Source organism: Ambystoma mexicanum, chromosome 2p, assembly GCF_040938575.1.
Source record: "Ambystoma mexicanum isolate Mex_15411 chromosome 2p, UKY_AmexF1_1, whole genome shotgun sequence".
In the NCBI taxonomy this organism is placed as follows: Eukaryota; Metazoa; Chordata; class Amphibia; order Caudata; family Ambystomatidae; genus Ambystoma; species Ambystoma mexicanum.
This window is the reverse complement of record NC_090923.1, coordinates 1,020,195,502-1,020,218,384: the sequence shown is the minus strand read 5'-3', so window position 1 is coordinate 1,020,218,384 and position 22,883 is coordinate 1,020,195,502. Positions and strand designations below refer to the sequence as shown.

Sequence of the window (22,883 nt, the reverse complement as noted above, 5' to 3'; positions counted from 1 at the left end):
TTGCCCAAGTTGCCACTAGACTGAGCTTATCACTGACACTACCTCTTGGGGAAACATTTCATGAACATCAAGTCCACTTTTAAAAATAAGAAAAAATGGCCTTACAGCGTACATGCTAATGAGAGAGGCATTCATCTCGTGATCTCTTTCAATTTAGAGCTTTTCAGTGTTGGCGCTCGGCGTCTGGTGGTGGAGGCTTCCCGCGTATTGATGGAGAGTCTTGTTTATAGGATGGAGAGAGAGGAGCGATGGAGGGGGGAGCCTTGGGTCTTTAAATTATTCACGGTCCTGTATCTGAAAGGGAGGAGGGGACCTGCCTTTGAGTGGCTGACGGCAGATGCAGGAGAGGCAGGGAGGGAAGGAGATGCTCTGTGCATAACGCAGTCGCGTGGATACCTGGAATACGGTGAAGGGGGAGGTGTGCATGCGAGCCGATGGTGGGAGGGAAGAGGGGGTGTGATGGACGACATAGCTGGAAGAACAGAAGGGGGAATCGACACATTAGGCGAGATCGTATGACAGACATCCAAGTCTACAAAGCGGGCTGAACCGGTTCCACCCCAGGGGAACCGATCAGTGACAGAGGGGCGTGGTTTGCTATTATTATACTGTGATTTTTCATTATTTTGTTTACAACGCCCCCCATATTCGAAGAAGACGTCATCCGGAGTGTAGCAGAAAGCAATGGCGGTCCCGGAGGAGGATGGGGCGGCTCCTACGATTGCCACCGGGAAGCAAACCGGAGGTAGCACCAGCAAGGGAGTCTGCCCGGGTGCGGCAGGGCTCCATCACAGTGGACAGTGAGAGAGTAAGAGGGCAGCTCAGGGCCCTTCTTCCTCGACAACAGGCCCACCCCTCTTAAGATGCCCGCTCCCCTGTCCGGCGGCCTTCGCCTCCGACATTTTCACCGGTGCCTGACCCCGGACGGCTCCGAGGAACCATGCATGGCTTAGTGGCAAATGGAGAGGTGCCCACGCTTAACCAAGAAGGCCGAGAGGAGGTAAGAGGGGGTCCAGGGGGTAAGTGGGAGGAGACATTCGGCCTTGTTACTGAATACATTGGAAAAAATCGGTGGGCAAAAAGATCTAGGGTAATTTTCAGCAACATTTTCTCAAGGGTGGCACGGTCTGGGAGGTGAAACATCCATTTGTAAATTAGTAGGACCCTATGGAGAATCCAGCGATGTAGAGAAGGGATAGTGGTGATATTTTCCATGTACAATACACCATAGCCTCTTATTACCCTTTGTCTCCCCGCATCCTGCTGGGATTCACTGACGGCAATGCAGGCATCCAATGGGGAAGTACAGACCACACGCGTCTCTCTACTACAGTCTCTTCCACTCCCTCTCTAATGTTACCCACCCTACCTCTCCTCCCGGCGCCATCTTTGGCGACAGTGCGAGGAGAGCTGGATAAGAAATGGAGAACACGGGGGTGGCAGCATACATATAGTATTTGGCGAAAGGATATCTTTTAGCTCACACTTGCATGCCATGGTGACAGGAGTGATTTTGATGAAGGGGAGTTAAAGGTCAGCAATCGAAAAGAGGACAGGCAGAGGTGGGTGGGTGGTTGAGGTCAGAGGCCACAGTCCATATGGGCCCCATAGTGTATCTTTCTCTCCTGTCTCTGAACCCTAATCCGCGAAATTGACCATGACTTGGCGCAGATGATGCTAATTTGTAGGATGGTTGTGTACAATGGGTTGGGAGGTTGGGGGAGGAATAAAGCGCTTGCGGGAACAGAAGGAGCTGGGGGAGGGGCACTGGATGCACTGGGATACCCTGTTTGGCTCTGCTCTAGCGTTGCCATGCCCACGAAGCCCACGAAGGAGACAATGGCCTCTTCTGGAGGCTAAGAGGCAATCCTGCAAAAGTTCAAACGCTCACACCACTCCTTGCTTCGTGCCACCCTTCACTTTCTGTGCCAGCTTAGTTCAGTGCCCTCGGTTAGCCCATCTCAAGGCTTGGCCCTACCTCTCCTCCGTCGTGCTCTCTGTGGACCCCTGCACCTCCACACCAGGGGCAGGGCCCCTCTGCAATGCAGCACCGCCCCAGGCTCCGGAGCCGATAGACAGTGGGGGGGACCCACATCCAGGATGGGAAGCAAGAAGTGGCTGGGGAGCGCCTGTCAGCAGAGAAGAGGGGATGCATGATAAGCAAAGGCATCTCTGTTACCGAAAAGGAGTGGGGAGAAGGATGGTAACTGTCGAAGAGAGGAGGCAGGATGTGAAAGGATGGAAGAGGACCGAGGTGGGAGACTGGGGGCAGGGGTCAATATGAGACAAAGGGAGGAAAGAAAGTGGCGGAGAGAGAAATGAGAGAAGGCGGTGAAAAGAAAGAAGAGGAGGGTGACAGGGAGCGGGCGGGGAAGGGGGTAATTGGAAGTGAGGTGCAGACAGTAGCCGGTAATGAGCGTGGGGCTCGGGTGGTGGGGGTGGCAAGGCGGGGGGAGAGAGGGCGCGAGAGAGAAAGGTGGAGGTCACGCAGGCGGAAACTAAGGGTGAGGGCTGACAGGAGACCGCGGAAAAGTGAAGGAAAGTGCGTTTGATACGCGCACCTTGAGAGCCAGCCAAATGTCTCCACACACGAGGAAGACATACCCAAAATGGGAGGGTTAAACACAAATACAGCTGAACTCGGAGAGGAAAACTGAAGGGGGTGGAGGAGGGAATAGAGGGACGATGGAAATGACAGGTCCGAGAAGACAGCAGGACAGAGCCAGAAAGGCGGCGCCAAGGACCGACGCGCATTCAAGAAATGAGGGCTGAAAGGGCTGGAATGGGAAGGCAAGGCGAGGCAGGGGGGTGCAGTAGCGGCACAGAGTGAGACTGCAGATGGCAGGGGAGCGCAGGGCCTCTGGGGGCTGCGGGAGGGCGGAAGCAGACAGCACGCCTCGCATTGTTTACATTGTTCGGAGCCCTTCCTGCCTCTCGCCACCTGCTCCCCGCCCCTCCTCCACGCCCATGAATAGGGCGCACGCTTGTCTCCAGAAGTACGTAGCAGCCTGCCTCAGGGGATGGTGGCAGTGAGACGCCACCAGGCACCAGCCATGGGACTATTCATACAGTCACCCTCTTGACTGTCCCACGCACTGCCGCCTACCGTCTACAACCAAACCATACTGCCACACGCTGCCTTTTGCCACACAACTCTACCTACCGCCTCACACATTCATCGTCAGTCCACCACTACACACTATCTACTGTCACATACAAACTTCTGCCCTTTATAGTCCACGGCCACGTTACACATTCCTGTCACGCTCCCAATGCACTGTGTACTGTGATATAGCTCTCAACCATTTGTGTAGCAAAGGCGGGTGAAAACATCCGATTGTGTTTTTGGCGGGTGAGAGGCCCATTGAAATGAATGGGCGTGCAAGAGGCTTGGCGGGTGATTCAGCGCTTTACAAGGCGGGTGACACCCGCCAAAAGCGTGTGAGTTGAGAGCTATGACTGTGATGGTGTATGTTATGGAGACCATGCACTGCTGCCATTTTTCTGGTCTTTAGGGGCTCAGGCGGATCTGAAAAGGAAACAGGGTTAGGGGGAGGGTAAGTTAGTGGGACGAAGAGGAATGAGCACACAAGACCTTTGGCTGTACGGTAGGCAGCTTCAGTTCGCAAAAAACGGTCACTGTGTGTTGGGTTTGCTGCTGGGTGGATCGATCTCTCCACAATATCAGTGCCGTGGTTGAGCTTTTCGCGATCTCGGCCCAAGCACTGGGAACCTATGCCCTATCCTACAGGGTTAGGCTGTAGGTAGCCGAGCTATCTCTCAGGTTAACAAGATTTTACATGCTTAGGAATTAGATAGCCAAGCTGCCCATCGCGTTATATTAAAGGGCTGGGATTCAGCTGGTCGAGCCATATGCCAGGGTAAACATATTTTACATGCTGAGACCACTTTTCACAAATTGTACATGTTGGTCCTCTGAGCAACGATCTCAACGACAAAGCTGCCTCTCGGGTGACATAGAGTTTACATGCTCAGAGACCAGCACTGCCCTTCAGATCCGACAGATGTACATAGTCACACTAGATAACAAGAGAATAGATATTACCATCCCAGTCCCACACCCGAAGAAAATCAAATCCAAACAATACTCACTATGAAACAGCGAGGTCAGCGCAGCACCAACAAAGCCAGTCTGCCCACGAGGAACCAGCATCAACCAAACCCACAGGGATACAACTCTAACGGACCTGGGCACCAATTCCGTTGGTGACGGTGCGCTATATAAGTACCTTTAACATAACATAGATATCATACAGTGATTCTACAGGCTTCCACCATAAACAGCAGATGGAACCCTCAGGTTGCACAGGTCTTACAAGCTTAGACAGCACTACTAGCCATTAGTTTGCACATATTTCACGTGCTCATTCCACAAACAAAATTATTCCTCAGAATACACAGATCTGTACGCTAAGGCCTTGCAAAAAGCATATATCCACCAGAATAGGCAGATTTCTCAGGCTTAAACATCAGCCAACTCTGATTTAACAATGACATAATGTGTATTTATAGGGTGCACGTTCTCCCAGTGTGGCCTTTTGGTGCTGATAACAGAAGTGGCTTGCCACCCAACTCAATTTATTAACCTCAGAAGGACCAGCTGGGCTTTGCACCTGTGCCAGTGAAGTCAAACATAGATCTCTGTTCTGGATGCGTAGTCCAATTGGCCACAAACCCATTTAATCTCTCAGATTACAATGACGTCAAAAACTCAGTCCTCAGAACTATTCCTCAAATTACACTGATTTTGCAGACTCAGAAAATAATAGCAGAACTATCCCTCTGGTTACGCTTAACTTAAAGGCTCTTGCTTCCAACAACAGAGGCTTCTCTGCCTTTACATCCATTTTGCAAGCCTTGAACCTCAGAGGTATCCTTTGGATTAGACTGCATAGATCCCGAAGGCTCAGGGCTTAGACAGCAAAGCTATCTCTCGGGTTGCATGCGTTTTACATGCACAGACAGCACTACTAATCCTCCGGTGCTATCGATTTTACGGGCGGAAGCATTAGAGAGCGGCAGGCTCAGACCTCAAGCAGATGGCCCATACTTCCCTCAGGCTACTCCCAGGGCTCTAGATGCAATTTTAAAGTGGGACAATGTTACGCCCTTTTTAAAAAATGTTGAAATTATTTTAGATAGTAAAAATGTCATTCATTCCCAATTGGTGTGTTTTTAGGTGAGTAAACACATTTTAATTGTAAAACAAGCCATTCTAGTACACATGCTTCTTTGCACCTAGCTATTCGCGCACATTAAGGGACAATGAATGCAGCTTTTAAAGCTTCTCCGCTGATCAGGCAGGTGGCATGATGATATCAGGGCTCCTTTCTGTGCCACGCCTCCACTGGTGACACTCATCCGAACACATCTGTGGGGCTGCATGGGTGGCAGCAGGGGAAAGGATCCCAGTTGCCTGATGCGCCTCTATTTTTGGCTACGAGGGTTTTTACTACCTATTTCTTCTTGGGTGTATTTGCCCGTTCCTGGGAGTAAAAGTGGCCCAAAAGCTGTTTATCTGTAGGGCTACTTACAGCCCAGGGAGCAGAACTATCTCTTGTGGTGCAAAGATTTAGATTGGCAATTATTTGAGGCATTCCTTGAGCGTGGTCACAGCCACAAGGCACTCTGCATAGAAACATTGTGAAATGCAGAGATGGGGCACTGCTCAGGGGAAAGGGGCATGCAGTGGAGGATAGACATATGTAGCGGCTACAATATGAGCATAGATGGTTAAGTATTTACTCTTGAAAACATGATCATACGTTATCCCTCTCCCCTGCACTTGCGCGTTCTCAATGTCACTTGGCCTAGCAAGATCGTTGACTTTGTCCTCCCTCTGTCCCCCTCCCTTGCCTCGTCGCACCTTGAAACACTTGTGTATAGGCGCATTATAAATGCTATATCATATCATTATACATTTATACTGGGGTCATTGGCCTCATAGAATTATGGAATTCAGCAGGGCTGGGAGGGAAGGAAACGTTACTTTCCCGTTACAGTGGTTCTCCAGCAGCGTATGCTCTTAGGTTTATAACTATAAATATTGCCTGCCAACGGGCCAAAGCCCAGAAGATATTTTAAAAATAATAATATAGCCTTGTAGACTGAGTGAGGGGTCATTATTTCAGCACTGGGCCATACTTTGGGGAAGGGCCATTATCCCAAGCGATAATAACCCCTCCCAGGTCTATAAGGCTATTAGCACATACTAGTAGTACCAATGCATGTTGTGGAGTTTTAGTAGTGAAGTAAACACTTCAGTTCAATAGTGAGTAGAGTAAACAGTAAAGTAAATTCAGTTTTTCTAATGTTTTAAAAAAAAGGTTGTCTTCATAAATTTAGCATTTTAATTGCAAACTATGTTAGACTGGAATGGGTTTAACATGAGCATGCATGCCATGTAAAAGTAAACAGTTTGTCTATAAGAAAGTGAAAGCACAATCCCATGTTTTAGCTTTCTCTCTTGTGTGTTGAATTGGATGCTGCCACAAAAAAGCTCCGTCCAATGAGGAGGTGTCTTGTTGAAAGAAACCTTGCTCGTCAACAACATTGCTGTTTCTCTGTCTGCTTTTGAAGGCGGGATGTTCAGAATGCAGTCAATACTAGTACTTATTGACTGCACTATGAACATTCGGATTGGTTGAAAGATGGTCAATAACGTTCTTCATATGCTAATAACAAATACAAAGAAAACTAAAAAGAAAGAAAATATTGTACATCTTCCTCAATGCAACAAAATGACACTGCCATTTTTCATTTTAATGCTGTTGGTCTGAGGAATACCAGAATCTTTGATGCAAGGCAAGTCATCACCATTTCCTTTTTACTTCCCACCAATCTTACAGATAAGGGGTGCATCGGCCACTTTTGCTCCTTAAAAATAGGCAAATACTTGCAAAAAATAAAAATAGGGAGTACAAATACTCCCAACGAAAAATAGGAATAAGGCATGTAGAACATTGTTCCCCTGCTTTCTCCCACACAGCTTCATTGGATATATTTGAACTCGTAGTGCACATAGTAATGCAGGAAGAAACTTTTATTACTGCCCGATTGGAAGAAGTAAACATGTATCTCTAATGGGTATCAGGTAATAAAATCGTGGCAAAAATGTCGCTGGTAAAAATAAATTGCGGCAAAAATGCAGTGGTTTGACCCGATAAAGGTGTACCCTTTTATACCATTTAATGGGAGCTAGGGTTGCGGGGGTGTCCCCTGCTCCCCTTAAATGGTATAATGGATCCATGGGTTGCGGGGGTCCCCCCGCATCCTTTACATGATTGTGGTGGCAAAACCACAGCATTTTTGCCACGATATTTTATAAACACAGCCATTTGTGCAGCGATTTTAAGTCATAGAACCCTCTAATGTGCATAGCTAACCAGGTGCAAAGAAATACTTATTACAGAAACGTTTCTGTTTTCCAGTTAAAGCGTATTTTTGCTTGCTTATAAAATACTGCCATTGAGAATTTAAATGACATTTTTACTCCCTAAAAATCAGTTTACTCCCAACTTAAAAAAAATAGGGATCAAAATACTCGCACTTCCAAATCCTATCTGGAGCACTACTTCCCACCCGTGTAACTCTGCCTTCTAGCATCCAGGAGGAAGGAAGGATCGCTTATGAATCTAGGGTGGATTCCCTTGTTGGAGAACCATTGTTTCAGGTGAGTAACTTTTTCTCTTGCAGTAAGCGATCAACCCCGATTCATCATCTTATGAAAGATTGTTCAGCCGTTCTCCCAGTGGGAGTATAGTGTGAGAATGGCCCTATGCATCCAGCTCTCTCAGAAGATGCCTGCCCAACTCAGTGTCACTCCTAGCATCTGAGGCGCTGGCACTAACGTATCCAAAAGTATTGCTAGATCTCCATCTAGCCGCCTCTACACATCCTGCCGGGCTCAACGTTCTGAACAGAGTTGTAGCGGCTGCTCTGCCCTTGATGGAATGTGCTGTTTGATAAGTTGGTAGAGTCCTACTGACAGCGGTTTCCCTGCATAGTCTACTCTAGCTAATCTAGTGCCACACTGTTTGCTTGGACCTTTCACGCCCCACCAGGTGCAGGGAAAATGCCATATGCTGAGCCACAAACATCTGCTTTGTTTGTCTTGGTTGTTTGGCCCTGCTCCATTGTATTTTCAGCAATTGTTTGTACATCCAAGCACAAGATGCAAATATGCAGGAAGATAAAAAATAAAAAATTGCAGAGTTTGTAGTATTTCATCCAACTCTGAAACAGCAAGGCATGTGTTAACACAGTGCCCATCGATGAGTCACCATTATTCCAAGTATTTCAGAACTTATGTACACAAAATGGATCATCTGGGATCTCATGAGTTCTGGAATTATTGTATTAACACTCTAAACTCTAGGCTCCATATCGCGCTATTTAACATCTGGTTAATTGCCGAAAAACAAATGAGTAGTCGTGATCAGTAAGAGGTATCATTCTTCGCTCTGATCTTAATGACCTGACCTAAAATCTGATTAATTTGAACACCCCCTTCTGGGAAATTTGCTTATTAAGTGTGTTACTAAGGTTTTCTTCTGTCAATATACATATTAAGTATATGTATTTATACGAGAAAGTCCAATGAATTGATTGACATTTGATGTACTGATGTATTAATTATTAAGTAAGTATTCTAATTTCTTGTCTCTTCCTGTAAATTTGTGTTAAATGTGTAAAGTTTTAATTTTTTTTAAAACTGTATCACATTACAATAAATAAACAAATATGCAGGAAGATAATGGTTTGGCCACAATCAAATTCAGAGGCCACCTTCATCTGAAAAGGAGGATCTGTTCTCAGGTACATTTTGGAATCGATTTTCACAATTTCTTGTGTAAAAATGAAGGTTACACTACAAATGCACGTACATCCCTAAACTGTACTAAAAAGATGCACATTATTCACAACGGTGAACACACGCAAAGAATGTGATCACAGATGCAGCAAACTATTCCCAAATCGGCTGAGAGAGGGGGGATATGTAAAGTTGCAGAGCTAATGATGCACGCAGTGAGAGGCATTGCTAATAGCTCATCATTGCGAGAAACAAAACACCTGTATGTTGAGGGAAAGAAAAAGGCATGCTCACCAAAATAGCAAAATCCTCTTAGAAAATGCCCCATCAAAAACGCGATCAAGTAATTTCCCTTGAAAAATGCCCGTTGGCACTTGCTCCATTATTGACGTGGACCACATCGACCGTAACCCCACACTAACCTCATACGTCCCACACACCCAACATGAAACACTAGCACACATCCGAGGCACTGAGTCCTACCCTTACGGTTACAACACACAAGGCCTCTTAACCAACTCCCACACGCCAGAAAACACAGACAGACATAAGTTTCCAGGTGGGGGTTGTGTGTGTTTGGGTCTCCTTCCCATGTCTGCACTTGGATCCTGCTTCCTGGAACGGCATCTTTGGAGAAAGGAGTATGTGTCATGAATCACGTGTGGGGTACCAGATTTTGCACGTCAATCGCTTGACAGTCTCATATTCACTCATACGTGACTAGTTCTCTTTTTATTTTGTGTTGTGTATTCTTAATCTGCATTTGGGTCCTTTATTCATCAATTTCTCCCATCACATGACTGAGGCAGCCTTATCTGGCTGCTCCTCTGCCGCACAGAATTTCCACCACTTCTTTGGCTGGACCCATAGCAGCATCTGCCTCCTCAATGGGTGTGTGTGACACCTCACCGCTTGGGCCACCTAATTTGTCACTTACATGTTCCTTCCTCTGGGTTACCGTCTACTTGATACACCTATTTATGTTGGTCCAACGTTTCTTGATATCATTCACGGCCCAGGAAGTACGCACCAGGGCTGATAATGTGGGTTATCACTTCCTGCCAGAGGGCATTGCGCTCAGCTATGGAGATAAAATGTCCATGGAGGTTAAAAGGCGTTTCTTGGTGCTCGCCTATGAAGGTGAGCAGTACTTCTATCTCTGCCTCCAGGAAACGGCTGCCTCCTTCTTCCCTTCGCACAATCCTTTTCCACTTTGTCGCCTTTGGGGCCATTTCTAAAGGTGATTTGGCTCGTTCAGCTCTGCGGTGTTCACAGTAGGTCCTGGTGGTGCATTCACAGTGTCCTATTGTTGTTCCAACAGTTCTTGGCACATGCCTACTTCCCAAGTTGCTGTGTACATGCAGCTTAATTCCAGACATCTCCATCAGATATGCATTTGTTTCCAAGAATCTGATGAATATGCCCGATAAACGGTTCCAGGTGATAATTCCGCTGCAAAAATATTGCAATGCAAAAATATCGCCATATTTTGCAGCGAAATTCACACATGGACCGTGAGGGGGACACCCCTGCAACCCCCGCATCATTTTTTAATGTGCGGGGACACCCCTGCAACCCCCGCTCCCACATAATATCCACAACAAAAATATCGCCTATGGCGAACCAAACGGCCATATCTACGGCGATATTTTTGTTGGGGATATTATGTAGTGATACCCGATAAACATGCGCTTCTGATGGAGAACTTTGGTAAATGCGTGCATCAGATGGAATACGTTTTCTCAGCCAGTGTATGTGCAATGACATGCACATGGATTATTTGCACATATATTAATGAGCTGACATTTAACGCTGTGTAATATGCAAATCCAGCTTTATCAATTCGTACCTCACAGTTTGATGCATGATAAGCGAGTTTCCACGCGTTTTTATGCATCACATGGCATTGCACATATATTTGTGAACCGGGTGCTTTGTCTCTTAGGAAGACTGTATCTGGCTTCTCAGCCAAAAGAGGCTTTATTTCACTTGCCCGCTCAGATCAGATGAAGGTTGACCAAATTAGGCTCCCTTTCATGGTAAAGGATTCATCGCTCCCTTGTGCATATTCTCAACAGGGGCCCCCAAGAGCTTTGATAATGCTTTTCCAAGATGGTGGACATTTCCTGCTGAGAGGGAGCTATCATTTCTGATCTTTCAAACAATCAGGAATCAATGTTACCTTGAAAAAAGGCCTGTGAAGGTGAGTTCCTGTATGGAATGATGGCTGCTGGATGCAGAGTTCTAGAGGTTTCTTGTAGACAACCTCTGTCCAGATGTAAGAAATATGACACAAATGCTCCTGACACACGAAATGGTTGTGCACATGCTTCAAGCACCAAATAAGGAATCTGTGTTCTGGCAGAAGATCTCCTAAGTTGCTTCAGATTCTCCATAAAACCAGCCGGGAGGTTCTGATAGTGGCAACTGCCTTAGTCCCTGAGCAAAGGATCCGCTCAGAATAGCAGCTTGAAATACACAAGAGACAGATGCAGAAGGTCTCGGTAGGAGATTGGCCCACGTTAGAGCCACCGTGCAGATTTGCTGCTTATGGGCCTGCTGCTGGTTACATTGATGAATAGAGTTGGCAGAACATCATTTATATTGGTCCTGCTGAAATCTGTTAAGAAATGATTCCCTGGAGATTTGATATCAGGACACCAAGCAAATAGAGATACAAGGAGTTCTCCATTGCTTAAAGAGGAAATGTGCCTCTTCTGTTTGGATCTCCCTTCAACGCTCTCCTAACGTTGCCCAGGTAGCAAATACTCTTTATGCCCAGAGAGCTCTGAATTAACAGTGTCTCCTCAAGAGGTGATGGCCATCTTCAAAGCAATTGAGCTTCCCTTGTTATGTTATGTTATGTTACTTGGCATTTATGTAGCACCTTATATATTATTGTTATGACCTCAAAGCGCTGGTACATTGAACGCCCTCGGGAACCGTAGTTCAAGTCAGTAGAGAAAGATGGTGTCCTATGGTGTGTGGGTGCACCAGATATGTGTGCAGCTGGTGTAGTTGGATCATTTTCCTCCCTCTTTCTAGATGTAAAAAGGCTTGATGTTGTCTGTGTGTTTTGATGATGAGAACTGTCCTCCCATGGTGCAATGCTGGGAGAATTAGCCAAATCTCTCTCCATTTAGGAAAGTTAATGCAGAAGAGCACCTCAGCGGAACAGAGACGCAGAGAAGAGAAGTCTCTCATGTGGACGCCCAACACTTCACAGATGCTATCTTCCCACCACCATCTTGTGATTAGAGGGAGATTGCAAGCACGCCTTGATCCTTATTTGAGCGAGTCCACCACTAGCTTGACGATTGTGTTTCTTTTGTGTCCCATTGATCCATGGTTTGATCCCACCATGCAGTAAGGCACTCCCGCATTAGTCTCATGCAAGGCAGCATGTTGCTGAATCAGAAAGTGACATGATGACATCAAGCCCTGAAGGTTCACCACAGTGTCCACTCAGAGCCGTGTCTCCTTTGTAATGCAAGACAGTACTCCTTGGGGTGGTGCACCTTCATCGCTCGTGTACCAGTTGTTACCCCCACACATGAGACTTCCATCATCTGTGGAGAAATGGATTTCATCTGTTTAGGGGAGATCCCCAGCAATCTGATGGTCACAGGCAATGCTCTAATTGATTGTGGCTGGTAAAATGTCTTAACAAGCCTATATTGTTTAGTCTGTTCTATGTCAATCCATCACCAGGTTTTTTTTAACCAGCGATTTTTGGCTGTAAAAACGAATGGCAAAAACAAAGAGGTGATGGCTGGAAAGTTTAGAATGAATCTTAACCACTGGCATTGCTCTGGGCAACCCTCCAGAACATCGTTCTTCACCTGCCAAGCCATTAAAGAAGGGCAAAGACCACATGCAAATCAGGCTTGGTCCCACCCCAAAAGGGGTGGTCCAGCGCAAACTGCTAGGTCACATCCCTTTGCACGAGACCACATGCATCCCCAAACATGTTTTGGCGGCCTTGTTGGGCCTCATCAGTGAGGAGTAGCTTGAGTCTCTAGGCTCAGCAGGCACGGGACCCACGTCTGGGCATACCTGTCTCACTCGGAGTGACATAGCAAAAACAAAGAGGTGATGGCTGGAAGGTTTAGAATGAATCTTAACCACTGGCATTGCTCTGGGCAACCCTCCAGGCCATCGTTCTTCGCCTGCCAAGCCATTACAAAAGGGGTAAGACCATATGCAAATCAGGCTTGGCCCCACCCCAAAAGGGGTAGTCCAGCCCGAACTGCTAGGTCACATCCCTTTTGCACGAGACCACAAGCATCCCCAAACATGTTTCGGCCTTGTTGGGCCTCATCAGTGAGGAGTAGCTTGAGTCTCCAAGCTGCACCTCACTGAGGAGGCCCAATAAGGCCGAAACATGTCTGGGGTTGCTTGTGTTTCCGGGCAGAGGGGACCTGGCCTAGCAGTTCGGGCTGGGCTGCTACCATTGGTGGCAGTACCAGACTGATCTGCATATGGCTGGACCCCTTTTGCAATGGTCAGACGGGCTAAAAACTGTGGTTTGGAAGGTTGCCGAGAGCAACGCCAGTGGTACAGATTCATTCAAAACCTTCCACCCATCACTTTTGTGGTCACAGTTTATTTCACTATGTGAGAGAGGGTATGCCCAGACGTGGGTTCCTTGCTCGCTGCCCCATAGGGAACCAAGCAGCACCTCACTGAGGAGGCCCAATAAGGCAGAAACATGTCTGGGGTTGCTTGTGTTTCCGTGCAGAGGGGACCTGGCCTGGCAGTTCGGGCTGGGCTGCTACCATTGGTGGCAGTACCAGATTGATTTGCATATGGCTGGACCCCTTTTGCAATGGCGCAGACGGGTAAAAAATGGTGGTGTGGAAGGTTGCCCAGAGCAACGCCAGTGGTACAGATTGATTCGAAACCTTCCACCCATCACTTTTGTGGTCACAGTTTGTCTCACTATGTGAGAGAGGGTATGCCCAGACGTGGGTCCCTTGCTCGCTGCGCCAAAGGGAACCAAGCTGCACCTCACCGAGGAGGATCAATAAGGCCGAAACATATCTGGGGTTGCTTGTGTTTCCGTGCAGAGGGGAACTGACCTAGCAGTTCGGGCTGGGCTGCTACCATTGGTGGCAGTACCAGACTGATTTGCATATGGCTGGACCCCTTTTGCAATGGCACAGACGGGCTAAAAAACGGTGGTGTGGAAGTTGCTCAGAGCAACGCCAGTGGTACAGATTCATTCGAAACCTTCCACCCATCACTTTTGTGGTCACAGTTTGTCTCACTATGTGAGAGAGGGTATGCCCAGACGTGGGTCCCTTGCTCGCTGCGCCAAAGGGAACCAAGCTGCACCTCACCGAGGAGGATCAATAAGGCCGAAACATATCTGGGGTTGCTTGTGTATCTGTGCAGAGGGGACCTGGCCTAGCAGTTCGGGCTGGGCTGCTACCATTGGTGGCAGTACCAGACTGATTTGCATATGGCTGGACCCCTTTTGCAATGGTGCAGACGGGCTAAAAACGATAGTGTGGAAGGTTGCCCAGAGCAACCCCAGTGGTACAGATTCATTCAAAACCTTCAACCCATCACTTTTGTGGTCACAGTTTATCTCACTATGTGAGAGAGGATATGCCCAGACGTGAGTCCCTTGCTCGCTGCGCCATAGGGAACCAAGCTGCACCTCACTGAGGAGGCCCAATAAGGCCGAAACATTTCTGGGGTTGCTTGTGTTTCTGTGCAGAGGGGACCTGGCCTAGCAGTTCGGGCTGGGCTGCTAACAATGGTGGCAGTACCAGACTGATTTGCATATGGCTGGACCCCTTTTGCAATGGTGCAGACGGGCTAAAAACGGTGGTGTGGAAGGTTGCCCAGAGCAATGCCAGTGGTACAGATTCATTCAAAACCTTCCACCCATCACTTTTGTGGTCACAGTTTGTCTCACTATGTGAGAGAGGGTATGCCCAGACGTGGGTCCCTTGCTCGCTGCGCCATAGGGAACCAAGCTGCACATCACTGAGGAGGCCCAATAAGGCCGAAACATGTCTGGGGTTGCTTGTGTTTCCGTGCAGAAGGGACCTGGCCTTGCAGTTCGGGCTGGGATGCTACCATTGGTGGCAGTACCAGACTGATTTGCATATGGCTGGACCCCTTTTGCAATGGCGCAGACGGGATAAAAAACTGTGTTGTGGAAGGTTGCCCAGAGCAACACCAGTGGTACAGATTCATTTGAAACCTTCCACCCATCACTTTTGTGGTCACAGTTTGTCTCACTATGTGAGAGAGGGTATGCCCAGACGTGGGTCCCTTGCTCGCTGGGCCATAGGGAAACAAGCTGCACCTCACTGAGGAGGCCCAATAAGGTAGAAACATGTCGGGGGTTGCTTGTGTTTCCGTGCAGAGGGGACCTGGCCTAGCAGTTCAGGCTGGGCTGCTACCATTGGTGGCAGTACCAGACTGATTTGCATATGGTTGCACACCTTTTGCAATGACGCAGACGGGCTAAAAAACGGTGGTGTGGAAGGTTGCCCAGAGCAACACCAGTGGTACAGATTCATTTGAAACCGTCTACCCATCACTTTTGTGGTCACAGTTTGTCTCACTATGTGAGAGAGGGTATGCCCAGACGTGGGTCCCTTCCTCGCTGCGCCAAAGGGAACCAAGCTGCACCTCACTGAGGAGGCTCAATACGGCCAAAACATGTCTGGGGTTGCTTGTGTTTCCGTGCAGAGGGGATGGCCTAGCAGTTCGGGCTGGGCTGCTACCATTGGTGGCAGTACCAGACTGATTTGCATATGGCTGAACCCCTTTTGCAATGGCAGAGAGGGGCTAAAAAACGTTGGCGTGGAAGGTTGCCCAGAGGAACGCCAGTGGTACAGATTCATTTGAAACCTTCCACCCATCACTTTTGTGGTCACAGTTTGTCTCACTATGTGAGAGGAGGTATGCGCAGACGTGGGTCCCTTGCTCGCTGCGCCATAGGGAACCAAGCTGCACCTCACTGAGGAGACCCAATAAGGCTGAAACATTTCTGGGGTTGCTTGTGTTCCCGTGCAGAGGGGACCTGGCCTACCAGTTCGGGCTGGGCTGCTACCATTGGTGGCAGTACCAGACTGATTTGCATATGGCTGGACCCCTTTTGCAATGCCGCAGACGGGCTAAAAAACGGTGCTGTGGAAGGTTGCCCAGAGCAACGCCAGTGGTACAGATTCATTCAAAACCTTCCACCCATCACTTTTGTGGTCACAGTTTGTCTCACTAGGTGAGAGAGGGTATGCCCAGACGTGGGTCCCTTGCTCGCTGCGCCATAGGGAACCAAGCTGCACATCACTGAGGAGGCCCAATAAGGCCGAAACATGTCTGGGGTTGCTTGTGTTTCCGTGCAGAAGGGACCTGGCCTTGCAATTCGGGCTGGGATGCTACCATTGGTGGCAGTACCAGACTGATTTGCATATGGCTGGACCCCTTTTGCAATGGGCAGACGGGATAAAAAACTGTGTTGTGGAAGGTTGCCCAGAGCAACACCAGTGGTACAGATTCATTCGAAACCTTCCACCCATCACTTTTGTGGTCACAGTTTGTCTCACTATGTGAGAGAGGGTATGCCCAGACGTGGGTCCCTTGCTCACTGCGCCATAGGGAACCAAGCTGCACCTCACTGAGGAGGCCCAATAAGGTAGAAACATGTCCGGGGTTGCTTGTGTTTCCGTGCAGAGGGGACCTGGCCTAGCAGTTCAGGCTGGGCTGCTACCATTGGTGGCAGTACCAGACTGATTTGCATATGGCTGCACACCTTTTGCAATGACACAGACGGGCTAAAAAACGGTGGTGTGGAAGGTTGCCCAGAGCAACACCAGTGGTACAGATTCATTCGAAACCTTCTACCCATCACTTTTGTGGTCACAGTTCGTCTCACTATGTGAGAGAGGGTATGCCCAGACGTGGGTCCCTTGCTCGCTGCGCCAAAGGGAACCAAGCTGCACCTCACTGAGGAGGCCCAATAAGGCCAAAACATGTCTGGGGTTGCTTGTGTTTCCGTGCAGAGGGGACCTGGCCTAGCAATTCGGGCTGGGCTGCTACCATTGGTGGCAGTACCAGACTGATTTGCATATGGCTGGACCCCTTTTGCAATGGCACAGACGGGTTAAAAACGGTGGTGTGGAAGGTTGCTCAGAGCAACGCCAGTGGTACAGATTCATTCGAAACCTTGCACCCATCACTTTTGTGGTCACAGTTTGTCTCACTATGTGAGAGAGGCTATGCCCAGACGTGGGTCCCTTGCTCGCTGCGCCAAAGGGAACCAAGCTGCACCTCACTGAGGAGGCCCAATAAGGTAGAAACATGGCTGGGGTTGCTTGTGTTTCTGTGCAGAGGGGACCTGGCCTAGCAGTTCAGGCTGGGCTGCTACCATTGGTGGCAGTACCAGACTGATATGCATATGGCTGGACACCTTTTGCAATGACGCAGACGGGCTAAAAAATGGTGGTGTGGAAGGTTGCCCAGAGCAACACCAGTGGTACAGATTCATTCTAAACCTTCTACCCATCACTTTTGTGGTCACAGTTTGTCTCACTATGTGAGAGAGGGTATGCCTAGACGTGGGTCCCTTGCTCGCTGCGCCAAAGGGAACCAAGCTGCACCTCACTGAGGAGGCCCAATAAGGCCGAAACATGTCTGGGGTTGCTTGTGTTTCCATGCAGAGGGGACCTGGCCTAGCAGTTCGGGCTGGGCTGCTACCATTGGTGGCAGTACCAGACTGATTTGCATATGGCTGAACCCCTTTTGCAATGGCGCAGAGGGGCTAAAAAACGTTGGTGTGGAAGGTTGCCCAGAGCAAAGCCAGTGGTACAGATTCATTCGAAACCTTCCACCCATCACTTTTGTGGTCACAGTTTGTCTCACTATGTGAGAGAGGATATGCCCAGACGAGGGTCCCTTGCTCCCTGCACCAAAGGGAACCAAGCCCAAGCTGCACCTCACCGAGGAGGCCCAATAAGGCCGAAACATATCTGGGGTTGCTTGTGTTTCCGTGCAGAGGGGACCTGGCCTAGCAGTTCGGGCTGGGATGCTACCATTGGTGGCAATACCAGACTGATTTGCATATGGCTGGACCCCTTTTGCAATGGCGCAGACGGGATAAAAAACTGTGGTGTGGAAGGTTACCCAGAGCAACATCAGTGGTACAGATTCATTCGAAACCTTCCACCCATCACTTTTGTGGTCACAGTTTGTCTCACTATGTGAGAGAGGGTATGCCCAGACGTGGGTCCCTTGCTCACTGCGCCATAGGGAACCAAGCTGCACCTCACTGAGGAGGCCCAATAAGGTAGAAACATGTCGGGGGTTGCTTGTGTTTCCGTGCAGAGGGGACCTGGCCTAGCAGTTCAGGCTGGGCTGCTACCATTGGTGGCAGTACCAGACTGATTTGCATATGGCTGCACACCTTTTGCAATGACACAGACGGGCTAAAAAACGGTGGTGTGGAAGGTTGCCCAGAGCAACACCAGTAGTACAGATTCATTCGAAACCTTCTACCCATCACTTTTGTGGTCACAGTTCGTCTCACTATGTGAGAGAGGGTATGCCCAGACGTGGGTCCCTTGCTCGCTGCGCCAAAGGGAACCAAGCTGCACCTCACTGAGGAGGCCCAATAAGGCCAAAACATGTCTGGGGTTGCTTGTGTTTCCGTGCAGAGGGGACCTGGCCTAGCAATTCGGGCTGGGCTGCTACCATTGGTGGCAGTACCAGACTGATTTGCATATGGCTGGACCCCTTTTGCAATGGCGCAGACGGGTTAAAAACGGTGGTGTGGAAGGTTGCTCAGAGCAACGCCAGTGGTACAGATTCATTCGAAACCTTGCACCCATCACTTTTGTGGTCACAGTTTGTCTCACTATGTGAGAGAGGGTATGCCCAGACGTGGGTCCCTTGCTCGCTGCGCCAAAGGGAACCAAGCTGCACCTCACTGAGGAGGCCCAATAAGGTAGAAACATGGCTGGGATTGCTTGTGTTTCTGTGCAGAGGGGACCTGGCCTAGCAGTTCAGGCTGGGCTGCTACCATTGGTGGCAGTACCAGACTGATTTGCATATGGCTGGACACCTTTTGCAATGACGCAGACGGGCTAAAAAATGGTGGTGTGGAAGGTTTCCCAGAGCAACACCAGTGGTACAGATTAATTCTAAACCTTCTACCCATCACTTTTGTGGTCACAGTTTGTCTCACTATGTGAGAGAGGGTATGCCCAGACGTGGGTCCCTTGCTCGCTGCGCCAAAGGGAAGCAAGCTGCACCTCACTGAGGAGGCCCAATAAGGCCGAAACATGTCTGGGGTTGCTTGTGTTTCCGTGCAGAGGGGACCTGGCCTAGCAGTTCGGGCTGGGCTGCTACCATTGGTGCCAGTGCCAGACTGATTTGCATATGGCTGAACCCCTTTTGCAATGGTGCAGAGGGGCTAAAAAACGTTGGTGCGGAAGGTTGCCCAGAGCAACGCCAGTGGTACAGATTCATTTGAAACCTTCCACCCATCACTTTTGTGGTCACAGTTTCTCTCACTATGTGAGAGAGGGTATGCCCAGACGTGGGTCCCTTGCTCGCTGCGCCATAGGGAACCAAGCTGCACCTCACTGAGGAGGCCCAATAAGGCCGAAACATTTCTGGGGTTGCTTGTGTTTCCGTGCAGAGGGGACCTGGCCTAGCAGTTCGGGCTGGGCTGCTACCATTGGTGGCAGTACCAGACTGATTTGCATATGGCTGGACCCCTTTTGCAATGGCGCAGATGAGCTAAAAAACGGTGGTGTGGAAGGTTGCCCAGAGCAACGCCAGTGGTACAGATCGATTCGAAACCTTCCACCCATCACTTTTGTGGTCACAGTTTGTCTCACTATGTGAGAGAGGATATGCCCAGACGAGGGTCCCTTGCTCCCTGCACCAAAGGGAACCAAGCCCAAGCTGCACCTCACCGAGGAGGCCCAATAAGGCCGAAACATATCTGGGGATGCTTGTGTTTCTGTGCAGAGGGGACCTGGCCTAGCAGTTCGGGCTGGGATGCTACCATTGGTGGCAATACCAGACTGATTTGCATATGGCTGGACCCCTTTTGCAATGGCGCAGATGGGATAAAAAACTGTGGTGTGGAAGGTTACCCAGAGCAACATCAGTGGTACAGATTCATTCGAAACCTTCCACCCATCACTTTTGTGGACACAGTTTGTCTCACTATGTGAGAGAGGGTATGCCCAGACGTGGGTCCCTTGCTCGCTGCGCCATAGGGAACCAAGCTGCACCTCACTGAGGAGGCCCAATAAGGTAGAAACATATCTGGGGTTGCTTGTGTTTCCATGCGGAGGGGACCTGGCCTAGCAGTTCGGGCTGGGCTGCTAACATTGGTGGCAGTACCAGACTGATTTGCATATGGCTGGACCCCTTTTGCAATGGTGCAGACGGGCTAAAAACGGTGGTGTGGAAGGTTGCCCAGAGCAACGCCAGTGGTACAGATTCATTCGTAACCTTGCACCCATCACTTTTGTGGTCACAGTTTGTCTCACTATGTGAGAGAGGGTATGCCCAGACGTGGGTCCCTTGCTCGTTGCGCCAAAGGGAACCAAACTGCACCTCACTGAGGAGGCCCAATAAGGCCGAAACATGTCTGGGGTTGCTTGTGTTTCCGTGCAGAGGGGACCTGGCCTAGCAGTTCGGGCTGGGCTGCTACCATTGGTGGCAGTACCAGACTGATTTGCATATGGCTGGACTCCTTTTGCAATGGCGCAGACGGGCTAAAAAATGGTGGTGTGGAAGGTTGCTCAGAGCAACGCCAGTGGTACAGATTCATTTGAAACCTTGCACCCATCACTTTTGTGGTCACAGTTTGTCTCACTATGTGAGAGAGGGTATGCCCAGACGTGGGTCCCTTGCTCGCTGCGCCAAAGGGAACCAAGCTGCACCTCACTGAGGAGGCCCAATAAGGCCGAAACATGTCTGGGGTTGCTTGTGTTTCCGTGCAGAGGGGTCCTGGCCTAGCAGTTCGGGCTGGGCTGCTACCATTGGTGGCAGTACCAGACTGATTTGCATATGGCTGAACCCTTTTTGCAATGGCACAGAGGGGCTAAAAAACGTTGGTGTGGAAGGTTGCCCAGAGCAGCGCCAGTGGTACAGATTCATTTGAAACCTTCCACCCATCACTTTTGTGGTCACAGTTCGTCTCACTATGTGAGAGAGGGTATGCCCAGACGTGGGTCCCTTGCTCGCTGCGCCATAGGGAACTAAGCTGCACCTCACTGAGGAGGCCCAATAAGGCCGAAACATTTCTGGGGTTGCTTGTGTTTCCGTGCAGAGGGGACCTGGCCTAGCAGTTCGGGCTGGGCTGCTACCATTGGTGGCAGTACCAGACTGATTTGCATATGGCTGGACCCCTTTTGCAATGGCGCAGACGGGCTAAAAAACGGTGGTGTGGAAGGTTGCCCAGAGCAACGCCAGTGGTACAGATTGATTCGAAACCTTCCACGCATCACTTTTGTGGTCACAGTTTGTCTCACTATGTGAGAGAGGATATGCCCAGACAAGGGTCCCTTGCTCCCTGCGCCAAAGGGAACCAAGCCCAAGCTGCACCTCACCGAAGAGGCCCAATAAGGCCGAAACATATCTGGGGTAGCTTCTGTTTCCGTGCAGAGGGACCTGGCCGAGCAGTTCAGGCTGGGCTGCTAACATTGGTGGCAGTACCAGACTGATTTGCATATGGCTGGACCCCTTTTGAAATGGTGCAGATGGGCTAAAAACGGTGGTGTGGAAGGTTGCCCAGAGCAATGCCAGTGGTAAAGATTCATTCAAAATCTTCCACCCATCACTTTTGTGGTCACAGTTTGTCTCACTATGTGAGAGAGGGCATGCCCAGACGTGAGTCCCTTGCTCGCTGCGCCATAGGGAACTAAGCTGCACCTCACTGAGGAGGCCCAATAAGGCCTAAACATGTCTGGGGTTGCTTGTGATTCCGTGCAGAGGGGCCCTGGCCTAGCAGTTCGGTCTGGGCTGCTACCATTGGTGGCAGTACCAGACTGATTTGCATATGGCTGGACCCCTTTTGCAATGGCGCAGACGAGCTAAAAAACGGTGGTGTGGAAGTTTGCCCAGAGCAACGCCAGTGGTACAGATTCATTCGAAACCTTCCACCCATCACTTTTGTGGTCACAGTTTGTCTCACTATGTGAGAGAGGGTATGCCCATACGTTGGTCCCTTGCTCGCTGCGCCATAGGGAACCAAGCTGCACCTCACTGAGGAGTCCCAATAAGGCCGAAATATTTCGGGGGTTGCAAGTGTTTCTGTGCAGAGGGGACCTGGCCTAGCAGTTCAGGCTGGGCTGCTAACATTGGTGGCAGTACCAGACTGATTTGCATATGGCTGGACCCCTTTTGCAATGGTGCAGATGGGCTAAAAACGGAGGTGTGGACGGTTGCCCAGAGCAATGCCAGTGGTAAAGATTCATTCAAAATCTTCCACCCATCACTTTTGTGGTCACAGTTTGTCTCACTATGTGAGAGAGGGCATGCCCAGACGTGAGTCCCTTGCTCGCTGCGCCATAGGGAACCAAGCTGCACCTCACTGAGGAGGCCCAATAAGGCCGAAACATGTCTGGGGTTGCTTGTGATTCCATGCAGAGGGGCCCTGGCCTAGCAGTTCGGTCTGGGCTGCTACCATTGGTGGCAGTACCAGACTGATTTGCATATGGCTGGACCCCTTTTGCAATGGCGCAGACGAGCTAAAAAACGGTGGTGTGGAAGTTTGCCCAGAGCAACGTCAGTGGTACAGATTAATTCGAAACCTTCCACCCATCACTTTTGTGGTCACTGTAAAAACGAATCACCATTTTTTTTTATTTGGAGGGGATCCCTACCTTCCCAGTGTTTGCTACCTATTCCCCACACCACCTACCCCTTGAATCCTCTTACCCACCCCTGCCCCCCCATATTTTCCGATGATTTATTTTCGGCAAAAAATCAGCAGCAAAAAACTTGGTGAAAAAAACCCTGGCGATGAATGAACGTCGTACTCTTCAGTCAGGGCAATAAGTCATGACCT

The 22,883-nt window shown here is 49.5% G+C and overlaps 1 protein-coding gene across 4 annotated transcripts in view; it reads left to right on the top strand.

Moving 5' to 3' along the window:
• Positions 1–210: 210 nt before the first annotated feature.
• TMEM151A (transmembrane protein 151A) overlaps positions 211–22,883 on the top strand; it is a 137,021-nt gene continuing 114,348 nt past the window's right edge. The window contains exon 1 of one of the 4 annotated variants that reach the window (XM_069644878.1): positions 211–1,000. In XM_069644878.1, the coding sequence (XP_069500979.1) occupies positions 941–1,000 (60 nt within the window). In that variant the 5' untranslated portion in view covers positions 211–940. The remainder of the gene's footprint in view (positions 1,001–22,883) is intronic. The other 3 variants (XM_069644880.1, XM_069644876.1, XM_069644879.1) reach the window with 3 other exon arrangements.